Source organism: Lithobates pipiens, unplaced genomic scaffold (assembly GCF_037356315.1).
Source record: "Lithobates pipiens isolate NorthernLeopardFrog02 unplaced genomic scaffold, aLitPip1_a1.2 Scaffold_16, whole genome shotgun sequence".
Lineage (NCBI taxonomy): Eukaryota > Metazoa > Chordata > Amphibia > Anura > Ranidae > Lithobates > Lithobates pipiens.
In genome coordinates this window covers 309,509,058-309,532,047 of record NW_027507748.1, presented here as the reverse complement: position 1 = coordinate 309,532,047, position 22,990 = coordinate 309,509,058, and the positions used below count along the sequence as shown (strand labels likewise).

The following is a 22,990-nucleotide window of genomic DNA, read 5'->3' as shown; positions in this document are numbered from 1 at the left end:
GGACTTCTCTTGGTCAGGCCAAATGATCTTTTCCATCAGCATTTACATAAGTGTACTATAGTTTTTATATACAGTAAATTTGTATTATGGATATGTGAACAAATGTGTGTTCCAAAAAATGACTTTTCACAATCCTTAGAAGGCAAATAAAGCTCCTCTAAAAAATAAAGAGAAAGAAAATGATTTTAAATAGCCTAATATTTTGATTAAAACTCAGTTAAAGTGGTAGTAAACGCTTCATTTTTTTACCTAGCTTATAATAATTTACCTGGAAGGAAGACTGGGTGAAGATGGAAGCCTCTCCAGTGGTGACTGCACACTGCTGGAGGGCTTTGTTTCAAGGTAAGTTTTTCATATATTAGCTCATATTAGCCTTTACCACATTAGCACATTATGCCTTTAGGGAGAGCTTTTTTTCTGTTAAACCTTTACTACTGCTTTAATAAAGAAAGCCTCTCTATTTTCTGGGGATATTTTTATAAAATGTACCAATAATTTATAAGAACAAATAAAAGTTATAAGATATATACTTTAATTTGAATTAAATATTTTACCAGAATATCTGAATTGTCAGAGCTATCAGAATGGAATTCAAAATTAACGGAAACTTTTCTTTTCTTCTTTGCTGGATCTTGAAGACATGCACTAAAACGGTCAGGTAAATTGGCAAACTTTGGTGGGGTCTTCACAGAATATGTCTGAAAAGCCAATATATTCAATTAAATATGTATACGTATGATATAATGGTCACAAACAAGGTATGTTGTACCTCTTTAAGTAATGTATTGTGCAAATTAAGGAATATAGCGAAAGTCCAGATATTAAATGTACATGTAGCACCGATTCTTGACGAGCATGCGCTATATGTTTTTGAAAATTAATATTCCTGAAACCACAGTTGGGTTTTAGGACAAATTTTGCACTAAGTTCTCCTTGGCGGCAGGTGTCACTGTCACCGCTAGCAAGTGGTAGAGCGCAGTTTAGCTGGGTGTATTGAGTTCCACGTTTTCTCGGAACCAGTCCAGTGAGAGTGTTCTCCTGCTGTGCACTCTCGGAGGTGGTATTTAAGGTACTGACATCACGTGCTTCCGGTCCAGAAGCTGTTTGGTCCTGGTCCTCCTGACCGACCCCCATGGCCCTCCTGGCCTGGGGTGCGGATCCATGCAATTCCAAGTCTCAGAGCTGGATAGCCCCGAGGCAAAGCAACTGCAGGGACAGGCCTGATATCAAGGCCTGAGGATTCAAGGGTGGTCTGGTGCCTTCTCATCTAAGGAGAGGCCCAGCAACTGGAGAAGCATCCAGGGGAGGACTCTTCGGGAGGATGCATTGCACAAGGCTGGCTTCTCTGAAGGAGCAAGGACATTTCATGGATATACACTCATATGGTATCGCCGGACCGGCTGAGAGATACTGGTACCGTATGATGGCTTTATAAGTTTGTCTATGTCCCTCAGTTACGCTCAAGTTTGTGGCAGAGACTTTACTCAAGTATTTCAAATTCAAGTCTGTGGAAGAGACTTTTCTCAAGTATTTCACATTCAAGTCTGTGGCAGAGACTGTCTGTGGCAGAGACTTGACTTTACTTAGCACCCTGCTGGCTGCTAGGCCTAGTGAGAGGAGGTCTATCCGGAGGTTGTGAGAATCCAGCTGTAAAACGGTTATTCTCTGTCTTTCTTCTATAAGAGATTTTCTATTTATGCAGTCCAAAAGTACCTGAACTTCCTCCTAACCCTCTACCCTAAACTGAGAGATCTTGTTTGTATTTCAAATAAATAACCCAAAAGAAGATCCAGTGTCAGTTTCTACATTTCTTTGGGCCATTTAGCATGGGAAACCCTAGACAGAGACGAAGTAAAGAAGGTAACGGTAAGCCCAATAAAACCAGCAGCTCTTTTGGAGGTCAGTGCTACATACATCATTAGTGACAATGTGCAGTTCATATATTTTTTATAGCTGAGATAGCATTCTGTGGTCTTATATTTGTAAGCATGTTATCTACAAAATATATTTTGGGATAAATGTGGGTTTAACAACCAAGCAATGCAAAGTATCTCTGCAAAGCAGTAATGATTGACAACTAAGCAAATATGCTGAAATATTAAAATATGAATGCCCAAATTCAATAATGTTCTCTACAAAAAAAGTACATTTCTGTAAAGGTATTCACCAGTGCTCACTGTTATCTGTGCTGGGGGGAGGGGCTTTAGCTGAAAGGGAAAATGCTGGGGTAATCACAATATAGAAAGATTTCTCACTGCCAGTTGTTCTCAGCCATAGAATTGTACATTTAAGTGTCATTTGCACATCTAAGTGCCAAGTGCTTACTATGTCCAAAACCCCCTCTCCCCAAAAAAATAAATAAATTACAGGTGGTAAAAAAATATTCAATAAACATTTCCCTGGAGCGTAAATTATGCATGGGAAAACCTAAAAGCAACAATCGAAGAGTTAATTCAGCTCAAATCTGACAAGAAAATAACACAGCAGAAAGTAAAAAAAAAAGTTTAAGAAAAAATAGTAAAATACCTCCTTAATAACAAACTTAACATAGCCTCAAAAAATGGAATCAAAGCCATCCAGGTCCAATGAGTCCACTATGCAAAGAATGATAAGCACAACAGTATACTTCACTCCTAGAGCTGGCAGACTGATTGATATAGGGATGGCATATTTTTACAAACTCACAAACTCTGAGGCAGGGATGAGAAAAACACACACACACACACACACACACATTTAAAACAAAGGAAACTTTTTAACCACTTTAGGACCGCCGCATGTAATAATACGTCGGCACAATGGCACGGACAGGCACAAGCACTTACCCATACGTGCCTGCCTTCCAGCGGGTGTCGGACTCCCTCCTGCTGGCTGCAGCGGTCCATTTCACTTCAGGAGCGATCCGGGATGAGGGGATGGCCGTTGGTTTCTGGCCATCCCCTCTCGATTGCTCCTGGCAAATGAGAAGCTTCCCCTGCCTGTGTAGTGTAAACACAGGCAGGAGGAAGTGATGTCGCTCTCCTCGAGAAGGTCTTTTGGATCGGACGGCGAGGAGAGAAGACATCATAGTAAGTGCACCAACACTACACTGACATGTAGGTACACATAGGCAGACTTTAACCCCCAGTCATCCCCTGATCACCCCCCCCCCCCCCCCCCTCCCAGTCACAGTGTCACTGATTGCAGTGATCATTTATTTACTGATTTACTGATCACTGCATTTAGTGTCAGTTGTGACAGTAAAAACTGTCAGGGCAGTTAGTGTTAGTGTTAGTGTTAGGTCCACCGCCAGGTTTTTATAGCGCTAGGCACCCCCATATACAACCTAATAAAGGTTTTAACCCCCTGATTGCCCCTAGAGTTAACCCTTTCACCAGCGATCACCGTATAAGTGTCACTGGTGATGCTGGTTAGCCAGTTAGTTATTTAGGTTCCCCGTCAGGTTTTTATATAGCGTCAGGGAGCCCCATATACTACCTAATAAAGTTTTTAACCCCCTGATTGCCCCCAGGTAACCCTTTCACCCCCTTTTGCCAGTATCACTAAGCGATCGTTTTTCTGATTGCTGCATTAGTGTCACTGGTGCCGCTAGGTAGCTAGTTATTTTTTAGGTTCACCGCCAGGTTTTTTTCAATATCTGATCTGATCAGATCTATACTAGCGTCCCCAGCAGCTTAGGGTTCCAAAAAAACGCATTGTTAGCGGGATCAGCCCAGATACCTGCTAGCACCTGCGTTTTGCCCCTCCGCCCAGCCCACTCAAGTGCAGTATCGATCGATCACTGTCACTTACAAAACACTAAACACATAACTGCAGTGTTCACAGAGTCAGGCCTGATCCCTGCGATCGCTAACAGGTTTTTTAGGTAGCGTTTTATATTTAAATCCTGAAGGCGGTGCTTGGTTTTCGGGGTCCCGTACGCAGCTAGGCACCTAAAAAGTCCCCCAAATGTTGTATCCCCGTACTCAGGAGAAGCAGCAGAATGTATTTTGGGGTATAATTTCACATATGCCCATAGCATGTGTGAGCAATATATCATTTAGTGACAACTTTATGCAAAAAAAAAAAAAGTTTGTAATATTCCCGCAACTTGTGTCAAAATATAAAATATTTCATGGACTCAACATGCCTCTCAGTAAATAGCTTGGGGTGTCTACTTTCCAAAATGGGGGTCATTTGGGGGGGGGGGGGGGTTGTGTTATTTTGGCATTTTATGGCCTTCGAAACTATGATAGGTAGTGAGGAGTGAAATCAAAAATTTGCACCCTTAGAAATCCTGAAGACAGTGATTGTTTTTTTAAAATTTGTAAGTGACGTTCAAAAGTACCCTTGTTCAGCAGTGGTACATGTATTTGTATACCATTAGCTAAATTATTATAATGTTCTCATGGTGTTTTATCCAATCAATAAATCACGTGCCAAAATTCCGCTCTCTTCTTTACCCCACAAGAGTACTATAAATCTCCAGCATCATTCCCTTCCTATTAGGCTTGATAAAGACGATTGAGGCCTCAAAACCCATTGCCAAGGAAACTTTACCTGGACATAGATGCATTATTGGCAGGCCAAGACGCCACTCACTAACAAGGAGACTAAAGTCTTCATCACTGGGTTAGACCTATTTTTTTTTCTTGTGTTTAAATCTTTTTACTAATTTTTACTAATTTACAAATACATAACAAAAAACAGAAAAAAGAAGAAAAAGGAACATTAAAACTCATACACTCATCATTTAATTATCACAACCACCCTATTTATTTCTCAAAAAGGAAAAAAAAGGGAGACAACAGGAGAGGTGGAGGTTCCCTAAATTTTAGTATATATGGGCCGACTAGTCTTAACGAAGAGAGATGTAGGAGCTACCAGGCCCTACTACCTAGATCCCGCATCCTCTCTCTCACCCCAACTTCCTCTATTTCTCCCCCTTCCACCAGCTCCCATCCACCACCTGTTTCATGTGTTGTGACCTGATGAATCATTCCAGTTGTGATATTTAACTCTAGTATACAAAAAAGGAAAACAAAAAAAAGAGAAAAGGCTTACTGTATAGTCCCTCCCTCCCACCCTCTTATCCTCCTTCCCTCCCCCCTTACCCTCCCTCTATTATTACCACCCATTCAGTGTGCATTCTACATTCAGTGAATTAGTGAAACCTCCATTCCATTATTACTGTGAACAAATGATGTGCGTGCCCTTAACTTCCCTGGCGGTATGATTATGTCAGATTTTTGATGCTGAAAGCGATACATTAGTTGGCATGGAAGTTTGGCGTTTTATATTGTAGGCCTGTAATTCTTAGGAATAACTCACTTAAATCTGTCCAAACAACAGTCTAGTAGACATCCAGGGTATGATAAAGTTTAAAACACACAATCATAAATTATTATATAATAAATAACTATAAATAATTATAACAAATTATTTAATAATAATAAATAAAATGTATTCAATATTGCAATCAAATCAAAAACACTGAAATTTGCTCAGTTGCAGAATTGTCGCTGTCATTGCTTTCAGCGTTTGAGGACGGATTTCCCCATAAATCACTATCGCTCAATTCTGCGAGTGATTCTAATTTATTATCGCTATTTTCTAGCTACTCTAAAACCGCTTTTGGCGCAAAAGTACGCTTTTTGGTTGCTATGGACAATCTCAAGTTTCCAGGCAGAAAAAACAGTATATATAATATAAAACTGCATGCAGGGCACTGGACAAAGCATTAGGGACAAAAGGGATGTGACAACATTTGATACAGTAATGTACTCTTACAGATTACAGTGTACTGTATGTGTTATGCGTTTTTAACTTTTTGAATTTAGCGCTGGGCTCTGTCCCCATGGGGATCCAGCAGCTACACATACTACAGCTGCTGGCTTTTAACAATAGGACACCTACCTGTCCTGGAGTCCAGCGACGTCGGCACCGCAGATGATGTTTCCATTGCAGGTAAGAGTACCCGGCAGTGTAGCCCTACTGCGCATTCACAAGACCCTTTCCTCTCTCCTACTGGCCCAGCAACAGGGAGAGGAGGGAGCCCTGCGGTGATGTCACAGGCCACGGCCTGGACACTCAGAAGTGGGAACAGGATACCCGTCAAAGACAGGTATCCTGTCCCCCCTCCCCCCAGAAAGGTGCCAATTGAACGGAAGAATTAGCCTCCTTAATGACCAGACCATTTTTTCACGATACGGCACTGCGTCGCTTTAACTGACACTTGTGCAGTCGTGCGACGTAGTATCCAAACAAAATCCTCTTTTCCCCACAAATAGAGGTTTTCTTTTGGTGGTATTTGATCACCTCGGCAGTTTTTATTTTTTGCGCTATAAAAAAATAGCGAAATTTTCAAAACAATATTTCTTACTTTTTGCTATAGTAAATATATCCCACAAAAAATTTCATCAGTTTAGGCCAATATGTATTCTGCTACATATTTCTGGTAAAGAACAATCACAATAAGCGTATATTGATAGGTTTGCGCAAAAGTTATAGCATCTACAAACGGGATAGATTTATGGCATTTTTATTATAATTTTTTTTTTTTACTAGTAATGGCGGTGAGCTGCAATTTTTAGCGGGACTGCAACATTGTGGTGGACAGATCAGACACTTTTTTGGGACCATTGACATTTATACAGCGATCAGAGCTAAAAATAGCCACTGATTACTGTATAAATGTCACTGGCAGGGAATGGGGTTAACACTAGGGGCGATCAAGGGGTTAAATGTGGGAGGTGTTTCTAACTGTATGGGGGCTGGGCTGACTGGAGGAGAGAGATCGTTGTTCCTAATCACTAGGAACAGACAAGCTTTCTCTCCTCCTATGACAGAACGGGGATCTGTTTGCCTATACTTTCCCTGTCCTGCCTGTTTCTGGAGTGATCGCGGGTGGGCGGCGGACATTGAGTCTGCCAGACCGCTGGTTGGCTCCCCAGCTTGTGAATGGGCACGTGCGTCCACAAATCTCCATGTAAACGCCCGACGTACAATGACGGTGATTTGCGCAGGGGAGCTGACTTCCGGCAGTACAAATGCGGCGGGCGGTCGGTAACACAGTGTAAATGTATCAGCTCTTCCATTACTCTAGTTCTATCTACCTCACTGAATGATTCTGTTATAGTTGGTATTTACTTTGATTTCCAGTATTTTTGGACTAATACTTTCGCTGCATTTAACAAAAATGGTATAATAGACGTTTTATATTTTTTCCTTGAATTGCTAGTAGCATGGAATAGACATTGCCAAGGGTCTTGCCCAATTTCAGTTACTAATCATCTTAATAATATTTAGAACTTTTTCCCAATATAGCTGGATGATTAGACAGTGCCACCATATATGGGCATGCGTTCCCTCTCATTTCTTTTAGCTGCTGCACTTCTCACGGCTGGCCACAAAACAGGGGAGGACAGCTTTATATCTATCTGCGCTTGTTCCTAGAACTACTTTTGAAAATCAATCAGTCAGTAGGCAGACGAGTTTTAAAAAAAGTTATCATGGTCTGATATTTCATTGGTGTGCCGTGAGTTTCTCATCCCTTCCTCAAAGTTTGTGGGTGTGTCTCTGTACCAATCAGTCTGCTAGCTCTATGAGTGAAGTATACTTCTATGCTTATATTTATTTGCATACCGAAATTATTGGACCTGGAATTAAAGGATTTGATCTAATTTATTTGACCTGAACCGATCCCCCCATTCACACAAGCAAGGTGGATAGAGGATTGCTCACCACTGTGTTATTGTATTCTGACAGCGGGGACTCCTCTGCAGTCAGAATACAGTGATCAGCGCTGCAGCCAAAAGGCTGCAGTGCTGATTGAAGGAAAATTTTCCAACAAGCTGATTCAAGAGAAGTCAATAATTATATCAAATTCTTTGGAACAAGAATGGCTACAGATGGATCAAAAATCAGCCAGTCCCTGCTGAACCAGACACATTTCAATCTATCTATGACCAGCACCAGCACAAATTTAGACTCCAGATGAAATACACATGTAGTGAGGGGCTCTTTCCCCTAAAATGGAAAAAAGTTAAATGCCTTTTCAACATAATGCTCACTAGTACTAATTTTCTCTTTTACTACAATCAATGCCCGACTGACTTCAGAATGCTTAAAAGAGAAATTTGTGATTAAAAAATCAAACATTCATACTCACCTAAGTGGATGCAGCATTGATCCGATGCTACATCTGTTCCCTGCGGGCTCTGCAATAAATCAGAGCAATAAAAACCACATATCAGTCAGTTCTCCCCCTCCGCTCTGAACAGAGAGCCGTAACTTGTCAGCCACCAGCTCTCTGCTCTCCCCTCCAGTGCTCACTGGAGCGCTGGGCTGTGAAGAGGGCCGGGGGAGCTGTCTCAGGCTCTCGGTGGATCGCTGAGAGGCTGAGACAGGTGTCGGTCCTGGCATCTGGGTAGATCCCAACCATATGGTCAGGTTCTTTCCTAACCTTGAACTGGCTGAATGACATCAACCGACAGAGGACTTTAGCCCACTGTCGGCTGAAAACAGTTGACGGGAGTGCAGAAAAAACTGCACTCCTGTAATCTATAGGAGAAGTATGGCCAAAAAAGCTTTGGCCATACTTCTCCTTTAAATTGGTTACGACTTGTCAAAACATGCTAGTCCATAACTCACTTGCATTTGCCTTTCTGTAGCTGGTTGGAAAGAACAGAATAAATATTTGTACCTTTGGGACTGTGTAATTGCAGCTCTTTGAATTGGTCCATGGAGATGAAACCTTGTTATCAGACTTTCTGTCAGACTGCCCTTGTGATATTATTTCTGCAAGAGTTGATCTCTTTGAAAAAGAGGAAGAAGTCTGTATACTTCCTATTTTGGACGACCGCTTTGGAGTTTCTGCAATAAAGGTCTGAACCTCCTATATGAGAAACAGAAATGCCATAAAACTTTGGATTGAATTTACAGATTTTACTTTACTTTTAATTTAAGCTTAAAAAATATTATTCACCTTATGCTTCATATTTGTCTTTAGTTGTATTTTCTCCTTTTCAAGTTTTTCCTAAAATACAATATTTACATATTAAAGAAAATGCACATATGCGTAATGAAACTAACTCACACCAACTATTAAATAACTATCTTTTTCTAAGCAGAATGCGATAATGAAGTTTTAGATTTTGAATACTGTTTTTATATTTTCCTAAAAAGTACTGAAAACAGCAATCAATTCAAGAAGCAAACAATGAGAAATGTGGTCAGAGCAATGGCTGTGAGTCGAGTATATCTGGTACCTGAAAGATGACTATTAGCTTAAAGTGGATGTAAACCGTTAAGCCTTTTGCCGCATACACACGACCGGACTTTTCCACGGACTAGGTCCGACAGAACGAATCCGCCGGACAGTTGATCGTGTGTGGGCTTCATCGGACCTTTGCTGTTTAAAAATCAGATGGACTTTAGATTTAAAACATGTTTCAAATCTTTTTGACGGACTCGAGTCTGGTCGAAAAATCAGTTTGTCTGTATGCTAGTCCGATAGTCCGACGGACGAAAACCAATGTTAGGGCAGCGTCCGGTCGTACGTCATCACGTTTGAATCCATCGGATTTTGGTGTGCTTGTATGTGGCCAAGTCCGTTCGTTTGGAAAGTCAGTCGGAACTCTGCCGAAAGTCCGTCGGACCTAGCTTTTTTCATTAACCCCAGCGGGTTGAACAAAACAAAACTGACAGCTCAGGTCAGAGCAGCTGTACTAACAATCCGATGTTAGTACAGCAATATTGCCTGCTGTACTATTGTGTTCTTACAGGGAGACGGCCCCCCTGCCAGAAACACCAGTCAGCACTCTTAGCCGGGGCCGGTCGGCAGACCTTTTTCGGTCATGACTCGTAAATAGACATTCAGCCTGTGTGTACTAGGCTTTAATTATACCCAGCAGATGTAATGCATTTTAAGACTTTCCATTAAAAGATCTATAGTGAATATTAAACCTCTTTCTAAAATAAAACTATTCTAAGTGAATTCTTGTAGTACTTTAACTAGTTGCTGACCGCCGGCTGTCAAATAACGGCCAGGCGGCGCACCAACTGTGACGGCCTCCCGTTTAAACAGGGAATGCGCGCGATCGTGCGTGTGCATCCCTGTTTTTTCGGTGGCGGTGTGTCACGGAGACACCGCTCGCCACCGAAGGGGGTGAACAGCCATTGGTTATGGCTGTTTACCACGTGATCGGCCGTGATGAAGTCACGGCCGATCACAGATGGTCACACCCCGACTGTGCATGGCGCATGCGCACGATCGTGAGCGTGCTGCGCGTGCACAATGGTGGCGGCATGTTCCCCGGGAACACTGCTCGTCACTGACGCTGGTAAACAGCCATTGGCCAGCTGTTTACCCACGTGATCGGCTGTGATCCTTTCACAGCCAATCACTAAAATGTAAACAAACCGCGGTAACGAGATGTTATCGGGTTCTCCTCCTCACACACCGATCGTGTGTGAGGAGGAGATTGCGGTAACATCTCGTTACCGCCTACAGTACACATCAAGCACACTGATTGCCCCCCCCCCCAATAAAGAGGACCTGTCACCACCCCTCATAATACCTGTCACAGTCCATCAGAGTATTTGAGTACCTGTCACAGCCCATCAGAGTACCCGAGTACCTGTCACAGCCCATCAAAGTACCCGAGTACCTATCACAGCCCATCAAAGTACCCGAGTACCTATCACAGCCCATCAAAGTACCCGAGTACCTGTCACGGTTCATCCGAGTACCCGAGTAGCTGTCACAGCCCATCAAAGTACCTGAGTACCTGTCACGGTTCATCCGAGTACCTGTCACAGCCCATCTGAGTACCCGAGTACCTGTCACAGCCCATCTGAGTACCAGAGTACCTGTCAGAGCCCATCTGAGTACCCGAGTACCTGTCCCAGTCCATCTGAGTACCCGAGTACCTGTCCCAGTCCATCTGAGTACCCGAGTACCTGTCACAGTTCATCTGAGTACCTGTCACAGTTCATATGAGTACCTGTCACCGCCCTTCAGAGTACCCAAATACCAGTCACCAAGCCATCAGAGTACCTGTCACCAGGCCATCAGAGTACCCGAGTACCTGTCACCAGGCCATCAGAGTACCAGAGTACCTGTCACCAGGCCATCAGAGTACCTATCTCCAGCCCATCAGAGTACCCAAGTACATATTTGCAGCCCATGTCTCATAGAATATACGTTGGGGTGTTTGCTATCCAAAATGGGGTCATTTTGTGGGTAATTTCACTGTCCTGGTGGTCCAGGACCTTCAAAAGTGTGATAGGTAGGAATGAAATGAGATGTGTCATTTATGCTCCTAGAATGCCTGAACGTACTACTTCAATGTGCGGCCTCTCTATGTGGCCAGGCTGTGTAAAAGTCCTACACATGTGGTATCGCCATACTCAGGAAGAGTAGCAGAATGTATTTTGGGGTGTAATTTTTGCTATATACATGCTATGTGTTAGAAATATCTTATAAATTGAGTGTAAAAAAAAATGCGTTTTAATTTTTTTCCACATATTCCAAAAACTTCTGGAAAAAAATGAACCATTCAAAAGACTCATTATGCCTCACATATTATACGTTGGGGTGTTTGCTTTCCATAATGGGGTAATTTTATGGGAAATTCCATTGTCCTGGTACTCCAGGGCCTTCAAAAGTGTAATAGGTGGTTGAGAAATGAGATGCGTCATTTTTGCTCGTAGAACGTCTGAAGGTACTACATCAATGTTGGTGCTCTGTATGTGGCCAGGCTGTGTAAAAGTCTCACATATGTGGTATCGCCGTACTTGGGAAGAGTAGCAGAATGTATTTTGGGGTGTAATATGTTGTATGCATTTGCTGTGTGTGAGAAATAACCTGATAATATGACAATTTTGTAAAAAATAATAATAATAAAAAAAAATCTTCATTTTGCAAAGAATTGTAGGGAAAAATGACAACTTAAAAAAACTCACCATGCTACTTACTTAATACCTTGGAATGTCTACTTTGTAAAAAGGGGTCATTTGGGGGGTATTTGTACTTTCCTGACTTGTTAGTGTTTCAAGAAATGAGATACACCTGATATACTGAAGGCCTGATCAGATGTGATACATTTTCAGCGATTGGCACCATAGTTTGTAGACTCTATAACTTTCACAAAGACCAAATAATATATACTAATGTGGGTTATTTTTTTTTTCGTATAACATTTTATTGAAATTTTTGAAAATACATAACAGAGAAAGATCAATAGTAGCAAATACATCCAATTGTTATAAGACATATTTAAAAGATAAATTAAACAATATATAATGTTGAAATGAACACAGTATGTCTGGTTATGTTACTTTCATAAACTATATAAGTATCTGTGGATGCACAAATCATATAGCTAAAAAAAAAAAAAAAAAAAAAAGTAGTTTAAGTAATTAAATTATAGAATACTAAAAGGATAAGGGGAAAATAAGGTCAATTAAAATGCATCTGTATATTATCAATATATCATAGTGAGTATTCATGTGAGGATCCTAGTATATGTCGCTGTTGTACGGAACTGTAACCAGCAGGTCCATGTTTGCGTAAATTTAGGTTGTGTTTCTTTCGCCTGGTGGATAAGTTCCTCCATTTCAGCTGTTTTATTTATGCGTATGAACCATTCTTTGAGGGATGGAGGTTCAGTGGATTTCCATCTGTTGGGTATACACATATTCGCTGCCATGATCATGTGCATGGTCAAGGATCTGAGGTATGATCGTGTGGGAGATGGGAAGTGTAATAACATCTGTGCCGGGGAGTATTCAAGAGAAAATGTAGTTACTTGTTGGGTAATGTTATGTACTTCCTTCCAAAATGGTTGGATTTTGGGACATGCCCACCATATGTGAATCAAAGATCCAACCTCTATATTGCATCTCCAGCAGAGTGGGGAAGTGGTTGGGTACATGTGATGCAATTTAGATGGTGTTCTATACCATCGAGACAATAACTTGAATGCATTCTCTTGAGCATAAACATTCATAGATCCTTTATGTATCACTGTATAGATATGCGTCCAATTTTTCTCCGTAAGCTTAATGGAAAGATCTTTTTGCCATTTATCTAAGACCCAATTCTCAGAACTGGTTTGGGTAGGGAATAGAAGATTATAAGAGAAAGAAATAAGGTGCCTTTGCGGTTCGTTTTTCAGACACATTATTTCAAAGGGGGTTTTAGGTCTCGTCCATTCATAGGTTTTGGCGTTTATGTTTAGAAAATGTCTAATTTGTTGATATGTCTGTGATGAAAAATTAGAGGCATTTAGCTTAAGCAAAAGGGTGGCATAAGAAATTGGGCGGTTGGTGTCAAAAAAATGTTCAGCCCGGATCGTGTTGTGTGGCCAATCTGGTAGAAAAGAGGGTTGAATACCGGGTGCGAATGCAGGATTCATCTTAAGCGGAGTCAAGGGTCCCATGATAGAGGAAAGGTTGAATTTGTCACAGAGTTGTCGGAAGGTGTTCAATGTCGGGGATATAATTGGATGATTTACGTATACTGGAGGGATGTGTTTCCTGAGTAACCAAGGAGATTGGGCTATTGGTATTGAGGATAGCGAATTTTCAACTTTAACCCATGCTTTTTGTGCAGAATGAACATTCCAATCTATAATTCTAGTCAGTTGACATGCCTGGTAGTATTTTTTAATATCTGGCATACCCAAACCCCCCTTGAGTTTGGGGGTGGTAAGTCTCTCATAGTTTAATCTAGGTTTCGTTGTTCCCCAAATAAAATCTGAACACAATTTGCGATAGGTAGTAAAAAATGAGTTTGGTAATTTAATTGGAATCGTTTGAAAAAGGTATAATATTCTAGGTAGGATGTTCATCTTCATAATAGCAGCTCTGCCAAACCAGGAAAAGACTCCAGTAGACCACTTGGTGAGATCATTTTTAATGTTACGTAAAAGAGGCAAGTAATTCTCGGAATATAAGTTTGTCAATGATGTAGGTAATTGTATACCTAGATATGTGAGGCTGTTACGTGTCCATTTAAAGGGAAAGTTAATTTGACATAGTTTATATAATTTTGTGGGTAATGAGATATTTAGGGCATTAGATTTCGAAAAGTTTATCTGGAGATTTGATAATTTTTTAAAATATTCCAAAGTTTGAAGCAAATTAGGGATAGACGTCAAGGGTTCAGATAGAAACAGAAGTATATCATCAGCAAATGCTGCTGTTTTAAACGTGGTTCCCTTGATCTCTATGCCCTTTATGTCGGGGTTATCTCTAATATTACGTAGGAGTGGTTCAAGAGTAAGAACAAAGATCAGAGGGGATAGTGGACAACCCTGACGTGTACCGTTCGTAATGGAGAAGGCATTCGATAGATGACCATTTACTTGAACCTTGGCCGTTGGGATGGAATATAATAGATTGATATAATTTATCATCCGAGGGGGGAGTCTAATCATGTGTAGCGTTTCTATCATGTAGTCCCAGTTCACTCTATCGAATGCCTTCTCCGCATCTAATGATAATAAAAAGCCTTTGTGTTTTTGGGAAGTAATCCAATGATGAATATTGATTGCTTTAAGGGTATTATCCCTTGCTTCTCTGCCGGGTATAAAGCCTACTTGGTCGGGATGGATCAGGTCAGGAAGTAAGGGGAGAATTCTGTTCGCCAAAATTTTGGCATACCATTTTAGGTCTACATTTAATAGTGAAATGGGTCTATAGTTCGTTACTTGTGAGGTGTCTTTGCCTGGTTTAGGGATCACCGTGATATGTGCTGTAAGGAGGTCTCTGGGTGGAATAGTGTGTGGAGTTATATTTTCGAAGGAAGCTACTAAATAGGGGATTAATAGTTGTGCATATGTTTTATAATACCCAACAGTTAGTCCATCTGGACCTGGGCTTTTACCCGATTTCAGGAGTTTCAAGGCCGATGTAGCTTCATCTATGGTTATAGGTGAGTCCATTGTTTGATAAGCGGTGTCAGAGATTGGAGTGGGGCAATAACATCGTAAAAAGTCGGTAATCAATTGCTTTCTCTTAGAGGAGGTTTGGGGGGTGGTAGTTTCGGCTAGGTTATATAATTTAGAATAGTAATCTACAAATTGTTGAGCTATATCCTGAGTTGAATTGATTTTGCGGCCTAGTGGATCCGTAAGCGAATGAACAGTGTGAGATGCTTTCCTGGATTGAAGGGCTCTTGCTAAAAATTTGCTAGTTTTATTTCCATATTCATAGAACGTTTTTTGGGAAAGAATGTATCTGCGTCGAGTTTGCTTACCAAGAAGATCTAACATTTCCTTCCTAGCATTGGTTAATGTAAGCATAGTGGCGGAAGCCCTTGTGGCTTTATGTGCTTTTTCAAGTTGTCTAATTTTATCAGTCAGTTCAAAGAATTTTTTCTGGGCTTCTTTCTTGCGTTTGGCTGCGGCTGCAATAAGAATGCCTCTTATTACACATTTGTGGGCTTCCCAATTAATCAGGGGCGAGGTATCAGAAGCTTTGTTTTCCTGAAAAAAATTTTTAATTCCTTTTTCTACATCCTTAACTATCGTTGGATCTGTAAGGAGGGAGGGGTCAAGTTTCCATGTATTCTTATGTGGGGAAGATGTGGGGAACGTTAAAGTTAATGATATTGGATGATGATCGGAGAGAAATAGGGGTTCTATGGTTGCATGGGATATTGCAGGGAGGTCAGCTTGTGAAATGAAAAGGTAATCAATTCTAGAGTATTTATTATGTGGTGCAGAGAAGAACGTGTAGTCTTTGGTATCTGGGTTTAAAGTGCGCCATGTGTCATGTAACAAAAGGGAATGGAGTTGAGTTTTGATTGCTTTGAGTGCTGCATAGGGGAGGGACGAGGTGGAGGTAGATGTGTCAAGTGTAGGATTTAGGGGGACATTGAAGTCTCCACCTACTAATAAAGTACCTGTTTGAAAGTCAGTTAAATGTTGTAACGTGTCTCGAAAAAAGGATACTTGTTTATCGTTAGGGGCATATAAATTTGCTAGTGTGAATGTTTTTCCATTATAAGAAAATTTCAGGAAAATATATCTACCATTGTCATCAACAAGAGTTTCCGTGACTTGGAAAGGGCAATGTTTTGAAAATAAAACAGAGACTCCCTTTGATTTTGAAACATTGTTTGTAGAATGGAAAACCGTCGGGAAGTATCTGTTTTGCAATTTTGGAATCATAGCTGTCTTAAAATGGGTTTCTTGTAATAATAAAATGTCTACTTTCCATTTTTGCATAGTTAGCAGTAATTGGGTTCTCTTTTCAGGGATATTCAAGCCCTTGACATTAAGTGAAACTATCTTAAGGCGATCTATTCCGGTTTTAGGTGAATTGGCAGGCATGTTGTAATAAAGAGTACAGATGTCTAGAAGAAAACTCTGGTATTGGGTAAGTTTGACGAATATAGAAGGATTACCTTACGTGGTATAAAAGATAAGAGATATCTGATATTTATGGTTGAGTATGTCTGTTCGACCCTATTATAGAGGGGGGTTAAAGGACAGTAAAGTACACTTGATAAAGTCAGGGAAGTGGGGAATATCCGGCAACAGGTGAGTCCTGCTCTCCTGTTTCAGGGGTATTAACAGAGCCGGAGTGGTGAGTGGTGAACTAATCTAATAAATCTTGATAAAACAAGAGAAAGTAGGACAGTGATTGACACCACTATATAGGAGGTGGTCTTGGTGAGAAGAGTTGGATATCCAGGTCCAAGGCCAAATCATTAGCCTGTTGTATTGAAAGTGTAAATATCTGCAGAGGAATGTAATATATACCGAGAGGATGAGGTAATCAAAAAAAATTAGAAATACAAACCATATATAAAAGAAAAGTTTGTGAGTGGTATGACAGTTGTCAAAGGTTAATGAAGTAAACGGGTTGTAATTTATGTAAATGTGGATTGAAGTATTGATCGAATTGCTAACATTGCATGTATGTTTATCGTGGAATATCGGGCTTCATGTATAAGTTGTTATTGACACCGTTAGCAATCTGTCTTTTGTATGGATTGAATGTGGATGGGTCTAAAGCAATGTGAGGATCACGTGAAAGGTCTGGGCGTTCTTAAACATATATATTCTTAAACATATATAACTTTTATATAACACTGAAAACATAGGAGTGAGAAAAAAAAAAAAAAAAAAAAAAAAATTTCTAGTATATCAACTCTATCCTTAAAGCTAGGTAGACACTCTGTCCGGTCAACTCAATAACCTTAGATATTTATGGCATATCGCACGGGTATATTAACTTTGCTTTACGATTAATATCAAATATTCTAAAATGTGATCCAATACGTAAATCCCAACAGGAGATTTGAATAAGTAAATTACTGAAACTTATAGGAAAGTCACGTGGTGAAGAGTGTCCACCTGTATACGATTGCAGCTAAACCATATCACACATAAAGCAAAAATATGTATTTGATTAGTCTCCTAACTATGTTTAAAAAAAAAAAAAAAAAAAAAAAAAGTACATGCAAATTATCTGCAAACATCTTCTGCAAAAAAAGGCTCTGAGTTCCGGATAGCTTTGGTAAAAGTTATATTATTGAAAGAGATATTGGTATATCATTTTCCAAGTTAGGAGAACAGTTTATCTCCGAAGGAATGAATCATAGGTATCTTCTCCGGTCTGCATATCTTATGTGGAACAAAGCTTATTAGAAGAGATATGGAAGCATTCATAGGAGGGGAAAGCTAAACAGTTCTTAGCAAAGCAGCGATAGCGATTCTGTGTAAGTATATAGCTCAGTAGAAGCCATGCGAGCATAACAGCAGAAAATCTAGTGAAGGATAAGGGTGAAAGAAAAAAAAGAACAAAAACAAACTGTAGAGCCATAGATTATACTTTCACTAGGTGGCAAGTAATCTTAACATAGAATGTTTTAGCGGATCTAATCAGCAGTGTGACAAAAGGGTGACTAAGTATCTTTTCGGAGATCAAAGTGTAGCAAAGTTGTTGGAAGCATGCAGGAGTTTGTAACATATCTGATTGTATTTAAAAGTCAGAGCGGGAAATGGCAGAAAAAGTGGAATACAGGGAGAGGAAAAAATAAAAAAAATAAAAATACTGAAAGAGATGCAGGAAAGCAGAATTGGTGAGTACTTATCTGTATTTAATGGAGGATTTGTGACATTTCAGCGATCACGGCGAGCTCTGCGAGACAGTGGAGCAGATGTAGGGCTATGAAGCTGGGGTTGTGAAGGCGGTGTACGCGATGCTCTTGTTAGCGAGGGAGAGCGGCGCCTTCGAAAGTGAGTGTGCTGTGTTTCCATCAGGTCTTCGGTAAGGCTTTTTGGGATTGAATTAGACTTGAGAGCTGTGTTAAATTCAGAGTACCAGTGAGGTAGCTCCACGTAAGGTATATCTAGCGTATAGCAGAATCCTTCAAGCTCTTCGGGAACTCTTAGCAGGGCTGTTTTCCCATTATTAGAAGCAGATAATCCAAAGGGAAATTTCCAGCGGTATAAAATTCCTTCACTTTTCAGTACTTCTAACAGGGGGCGCAGATCCCTTCTATTTCGAAGAGTTATGGCAGAAAGTTCTTGGAAGATGTGAATAATATTGCCATTGTAATTCAGTTGATGTTTAAGCCTGGCACGCTTCAGAATCTCTTCCTTTACTTTATAGTCAGTCAGGCAACAGACTATATCCCGCGGTGGATCAGTGTCTTTCCTTCTGGGTCTGAGTGCCCTATGGAAGCGTTCCATATCGATTTGAGAGTGAGCAGGCTTCTCTAGGAGTTGATTGAAGAGATCCGTGATGGTAGATAGAATTTGATCTGGAACAACACTTTCGGGGATTCCTCTTATCCGGAGGTTGTGTCTTCTCCCCCGGTTGTCAAGGTCCTCGACGTGTCTCTGGATATCCCGGAGCTGCAGTGTATGTGAGTCCATGGTTCGGTGTATCTTTGTGATAGCTGTTTGATGCACAGCCGTCTTCTTCTCGACGTCTTGAACTCTGCCCGCAATGGCTTGAATCTCATGACGGAGATCTGTGATAGCAGCGAATAAAGTATCTTTAATGTCCGCTGCCACTGTCCGTAGGTCCGTTAGACTCGGTTGTTGGTGAGCCATTTGTGTTGGTTGTAGCGTTGCGGGAGCTGAGGTGGCTGGAGTTAACACAATCCCGCCTGAACTCTGAGAGGATTCTGAGGTGGCCATGTTGGCCCGATGTGCCGTAATCACTTCAGAGATATTCTGGGTCCTCCGGTTATGGGTTTCTCTCGGGGAGCGGGATCTTGAGGTAGAAGTTCCTCTAGAAGCTGTCCCCATCCTCTGGGAAATTAAATATGGTGAATAAATCCTCTGTATGCTAAGGGAAGGCTTAGATTTGGCGGAGCTGTAGAGCTAAGCATCCATCTTCTCTCACGGCAAGCCACGCCCCAATGTGGGTTATTTTTACCAAAGATAGGTAGCAGTATAAATTTTGGCCAAAATTTATGAAGAAAAATTACTAATTAGCAAAAATTTATGACAGAAACAAAGAAAAAGCCATTTTTTTCACAAAATTTACGTTTTATTTTATTTATAGCACAAAAAATAAAAAACCCACTAGTGATTAAATACCACTAAAAGAAAGCTCTATTTGGGCGGAAAAAAGGACGCAAGTTTCATATGGGTACAGTGTTGCATGACTGAGTAATTGTCATTCAAACTGTGAGAGCGCTGAAAGCTGAAAATTGGTCTGGTCAGGAAGGGGGTGTAAGTGCACTGTATTGAGGTGGTTAAAGGTTAACCACTTAAGCCCCGGACCAATTGTCAGCCTAAGGACCAGAGGTCTTTTTACAAATTCACACTGCACTGCTTTAACTGGTAATTGCGCGGTCATGCAATGTTGTACCCAAACGAAAATTTGCGTCCTTTTTTTTCCACAAATAGAGCTTTCTTTTGATGGTATTTGATTGCTTCTGCGATTTTTATTTTTTACGATATAAAAGGAAAAAGACTGAAAATTTTGAAAAAAAAAGATATTTTCTAATTTTTGTTATAAGAAAAATTGAATAAATTAGATTTTAGTCATACATTTAGGCCAAAATGTATTCACCCACATGTCTTTAGTAAAAAAAATGTCAATAAGCGTATATTTATTGGTTTGCGAAAAAGATATAGTGTCTACAAACTAGAGTACATTTTCTGGAATTTACACAGCTTTTAATTTATGACTGCCTATCTCATTTCTTGAGGTGCTAAAATGGCAGGGCAGTGCAAAACCCCCACCAAATGACCCCATTTTGGAAAGTAGACACCCCAAAGAAATTGCTGAGGGGCATGTTAAGCCCATTGAATATTTTTTGTCCCAAGTGATTAAATAATGACACAAAAAAAAAAAAGTTTACAAAAAGATGTCACTAAATGATATATTGCTCACACATGCCATAGTTATATGTGGAATTGCACCCCAAAATATATTCTGCTGCTTCTCCTGAGTACGGGATACCACATATGTGGGACTTTTTGGGAGCCTAGCCGTGTACAGCACCCCAAAAACCAATCACTGCCTTCAGGATTTCTAAGGGTGCAAATTTTTGATTTCACTCCTCACTACCTATCACAGTTTCGAAGGCTATAAAATGCCAAAATAGCACCCCCCCCCAATGACCCCATTTTGGAAAGTAGACACCCCAAAGAAATTGCTGAGGGGCATGTTGAGCCCATTGAATATTTTTTTTTTCACAAAGTTGTCACTAAATTATATATTGCTCACACATGCTATGGGCATAAGTGAAATTACACCCCAAAATAAATTCTGCTGCTTCTCCTGAGTACGGGGATACCACATGTGGGGGACTTTTTGGGAGCCTAGCCACGTACAGGACCCCGAAAACCAAGCACCGATTTCAGGATTATAATATAAAACGCTACCAAAAAAACTGTTAGCGATCGCAGGGATCAGGCCTCACTCTGCGAAAGCTGCAGTTATGTGTTTAGTGTTTTGTAAGTGACAGTGATCGATCGATACTTCACTTGGGTGGGCTGGGCGGAGGGGCAAAACGCAGGTGCTAGCAGGTATCTGGGCTGATCCCGCTAAGAATGCGTTTTTTGGAACCCTAAACTGCTGGGGACGCTAGTATAGATCTGATCAGATCAAATAAGATATTGATCTGTTCAGATTCTATACCACTACGGGAGGTGTATGCTTTGCGCGTGGGTGTTAGCTTTACTGGCACTAACCTAGCGCTGCCTGGGGTGACGCAGACGCAGACCCTAAAACCTAATTGATATCACCCACCGGGTGATCAGGGGGTTAAACCTTTATTGGGTAATAAATGGTGGGTGCCCCGATGCTATAAAAAGCAAACAAACTAACCAGAGTCACCCGTAACACTTATACAGTGATCACTGGTGAAAGGGTTAACTAGGGGCAATCAGGGGGCTAATCTTTATTAGGTAGTATATGGGGGTCCCTGACGCTATATAAAAACCTGGCGGTGAACCTAAAAAATAACTAGCTACCTAGCGGCACCAGTGACACTAATGCAGCGATCAGAAAAACGATTGCTTAGTGACACTGGCAAAAGGGGGTGAAAGAGTTAGCTGGGGGCAATCAGGGGGTTAAAACCTTTATTAGGTAGTATATGGGGGTCCCGGATGCTATATAAAAACCTGACGGGGAACCTAAATAACTAACTGGCTATCCAGCATCACCAGTAACACTTATACGGTGATCGCTGGTGAAAGGGTTAACTCTAGGGGCAATAAGGGGGTTAAAACCTTTATTGGGTAGTATATGGGGGTACCTAATGCTATAAAAACCTGGCGGTGAAACGAAAAAAATAACTAGCTACCTAGCGGCACCAGTGACACTAATGCAGCGATCAGAAAAACGATCGCTTAGTGACACTGGCAAAAGGGGGTGAAAGGGTTAACTAGGGGCAATCAGGGGGTTAAAACCTTTATTAGGTAGTATATGGGGATTCCGGACGCTATATAAAAACCTGACGGGGAACCTAAATAACTAAATGGCTATCCAGCATCACCAGTGACACTTATACGGTGATCGCTGGTGAAAGGGTTAACTCTAGGGGCAATAAGGGAGTTAAAACCTTTATTGGGTAGTAATGCTATAAAAACCTGGCGGTGAACCTAAAAAAAATAACTAGCTACCTAGCGGCACCAGTGACAGAAAAACGATCGCTTAGTGACACTGGCAAAAGGGGGTGAAAGGGTTAACTCTAGGGGCAATCAGGGGGTTAAACCTTTATTGGGGGGGCTACCCTGGACCTAACACTAACTGCCCTGACACTTTTTACTGTCACAACTGACACTAAATGCAGTGATCACTGCAATCAGTGACACTGTGACGGGGGGGGGGGGGGGGTGTCTGGGGGCGATTTGTGTGCCTATGTGTACCTACGTGTCAGTGTAGTGATTGGTGCACTTACTATGTGTTCTCCTCGCAGTCCGGTCAAAAAGACCGCCCCGAGGAGAGTGACACTTCCTCCCTGCCTGTGTGGAAGCTTCTCATTCGCCAGGAGCGATCGAGAGGGGATGGCCAGAAACCAACGGCCATCCCCTCATCCCGGATCGCTCCTGAAGTGAAACAGACCGCCGCAGCCAGCGGGAGGGGGTCCGATCGGACCCCCCCACCCGCTGGAAGGCAAGCACATACCGGTACGTGCTTGTGCCTGTCCGTGCCATTGTGCCGACGTAGATTTACATGCGGCGGTCCTTAAGTGGTTAAAGCACATCTAAATCTTTAAAAACCCAAGACAAAAAATGAATATATTGCAGCTTACTAGTTCTTTATTTCAAGTTTTCTTCCTTTATTTTTTCCTGGTGATTCCGCCAGTAACAGACTTTCTGACCTAGGGTGACAATGCTCACTTACCACATGGCATGTATAGTGAAACAGCATTATAACCGTAGGACGTGACTACAAACACCTCTATACCACAGAACTGAGGGTTTCTGTAGTTCCCAGAGTTAGATGGGAACAATATAATTGATAAGACTGTAGCACAGGCAAATAGCACAGGAAGGTATCAGCTGACAACATTTCTGGCAGG

General features: G+C 41.2%; 1 protein-coding gene across 2 annotated transcripts in view; it reads right to left on the bottom strand.

Annotated features, from left to right (window-relative positions):
- LOC143982686 (synaptonemal complex protein 1-like) overlaps positions 1-22,990 on the bottom strand; it is a 103,723-nt gene that overhangs the window by 28,553 nt on the left and 52,180 nt on the right. The window contains exons 5-7 of one of the 2 annotated variants that reach the window (XM_077481608.1): positions 8,966-9,016; positions 8,684-8,875; positions 555-698 (exon numbers count right to left, since the gene is read on the bottom strand). In XM_077481608.1, coding sequence (XP_077337734.1) covers positions 555-698; positions 8,684-8,875; positions 8,966-9,016 — 387 coding nt within the window. The remainder of the gene's footprint in view (positions 1-554; positions 699-8,683; positions 8,876-8,965; positions 9,017-22,990) is intronic. The other variant, XM_077481609.1, reaches the window with a different exon arrangement.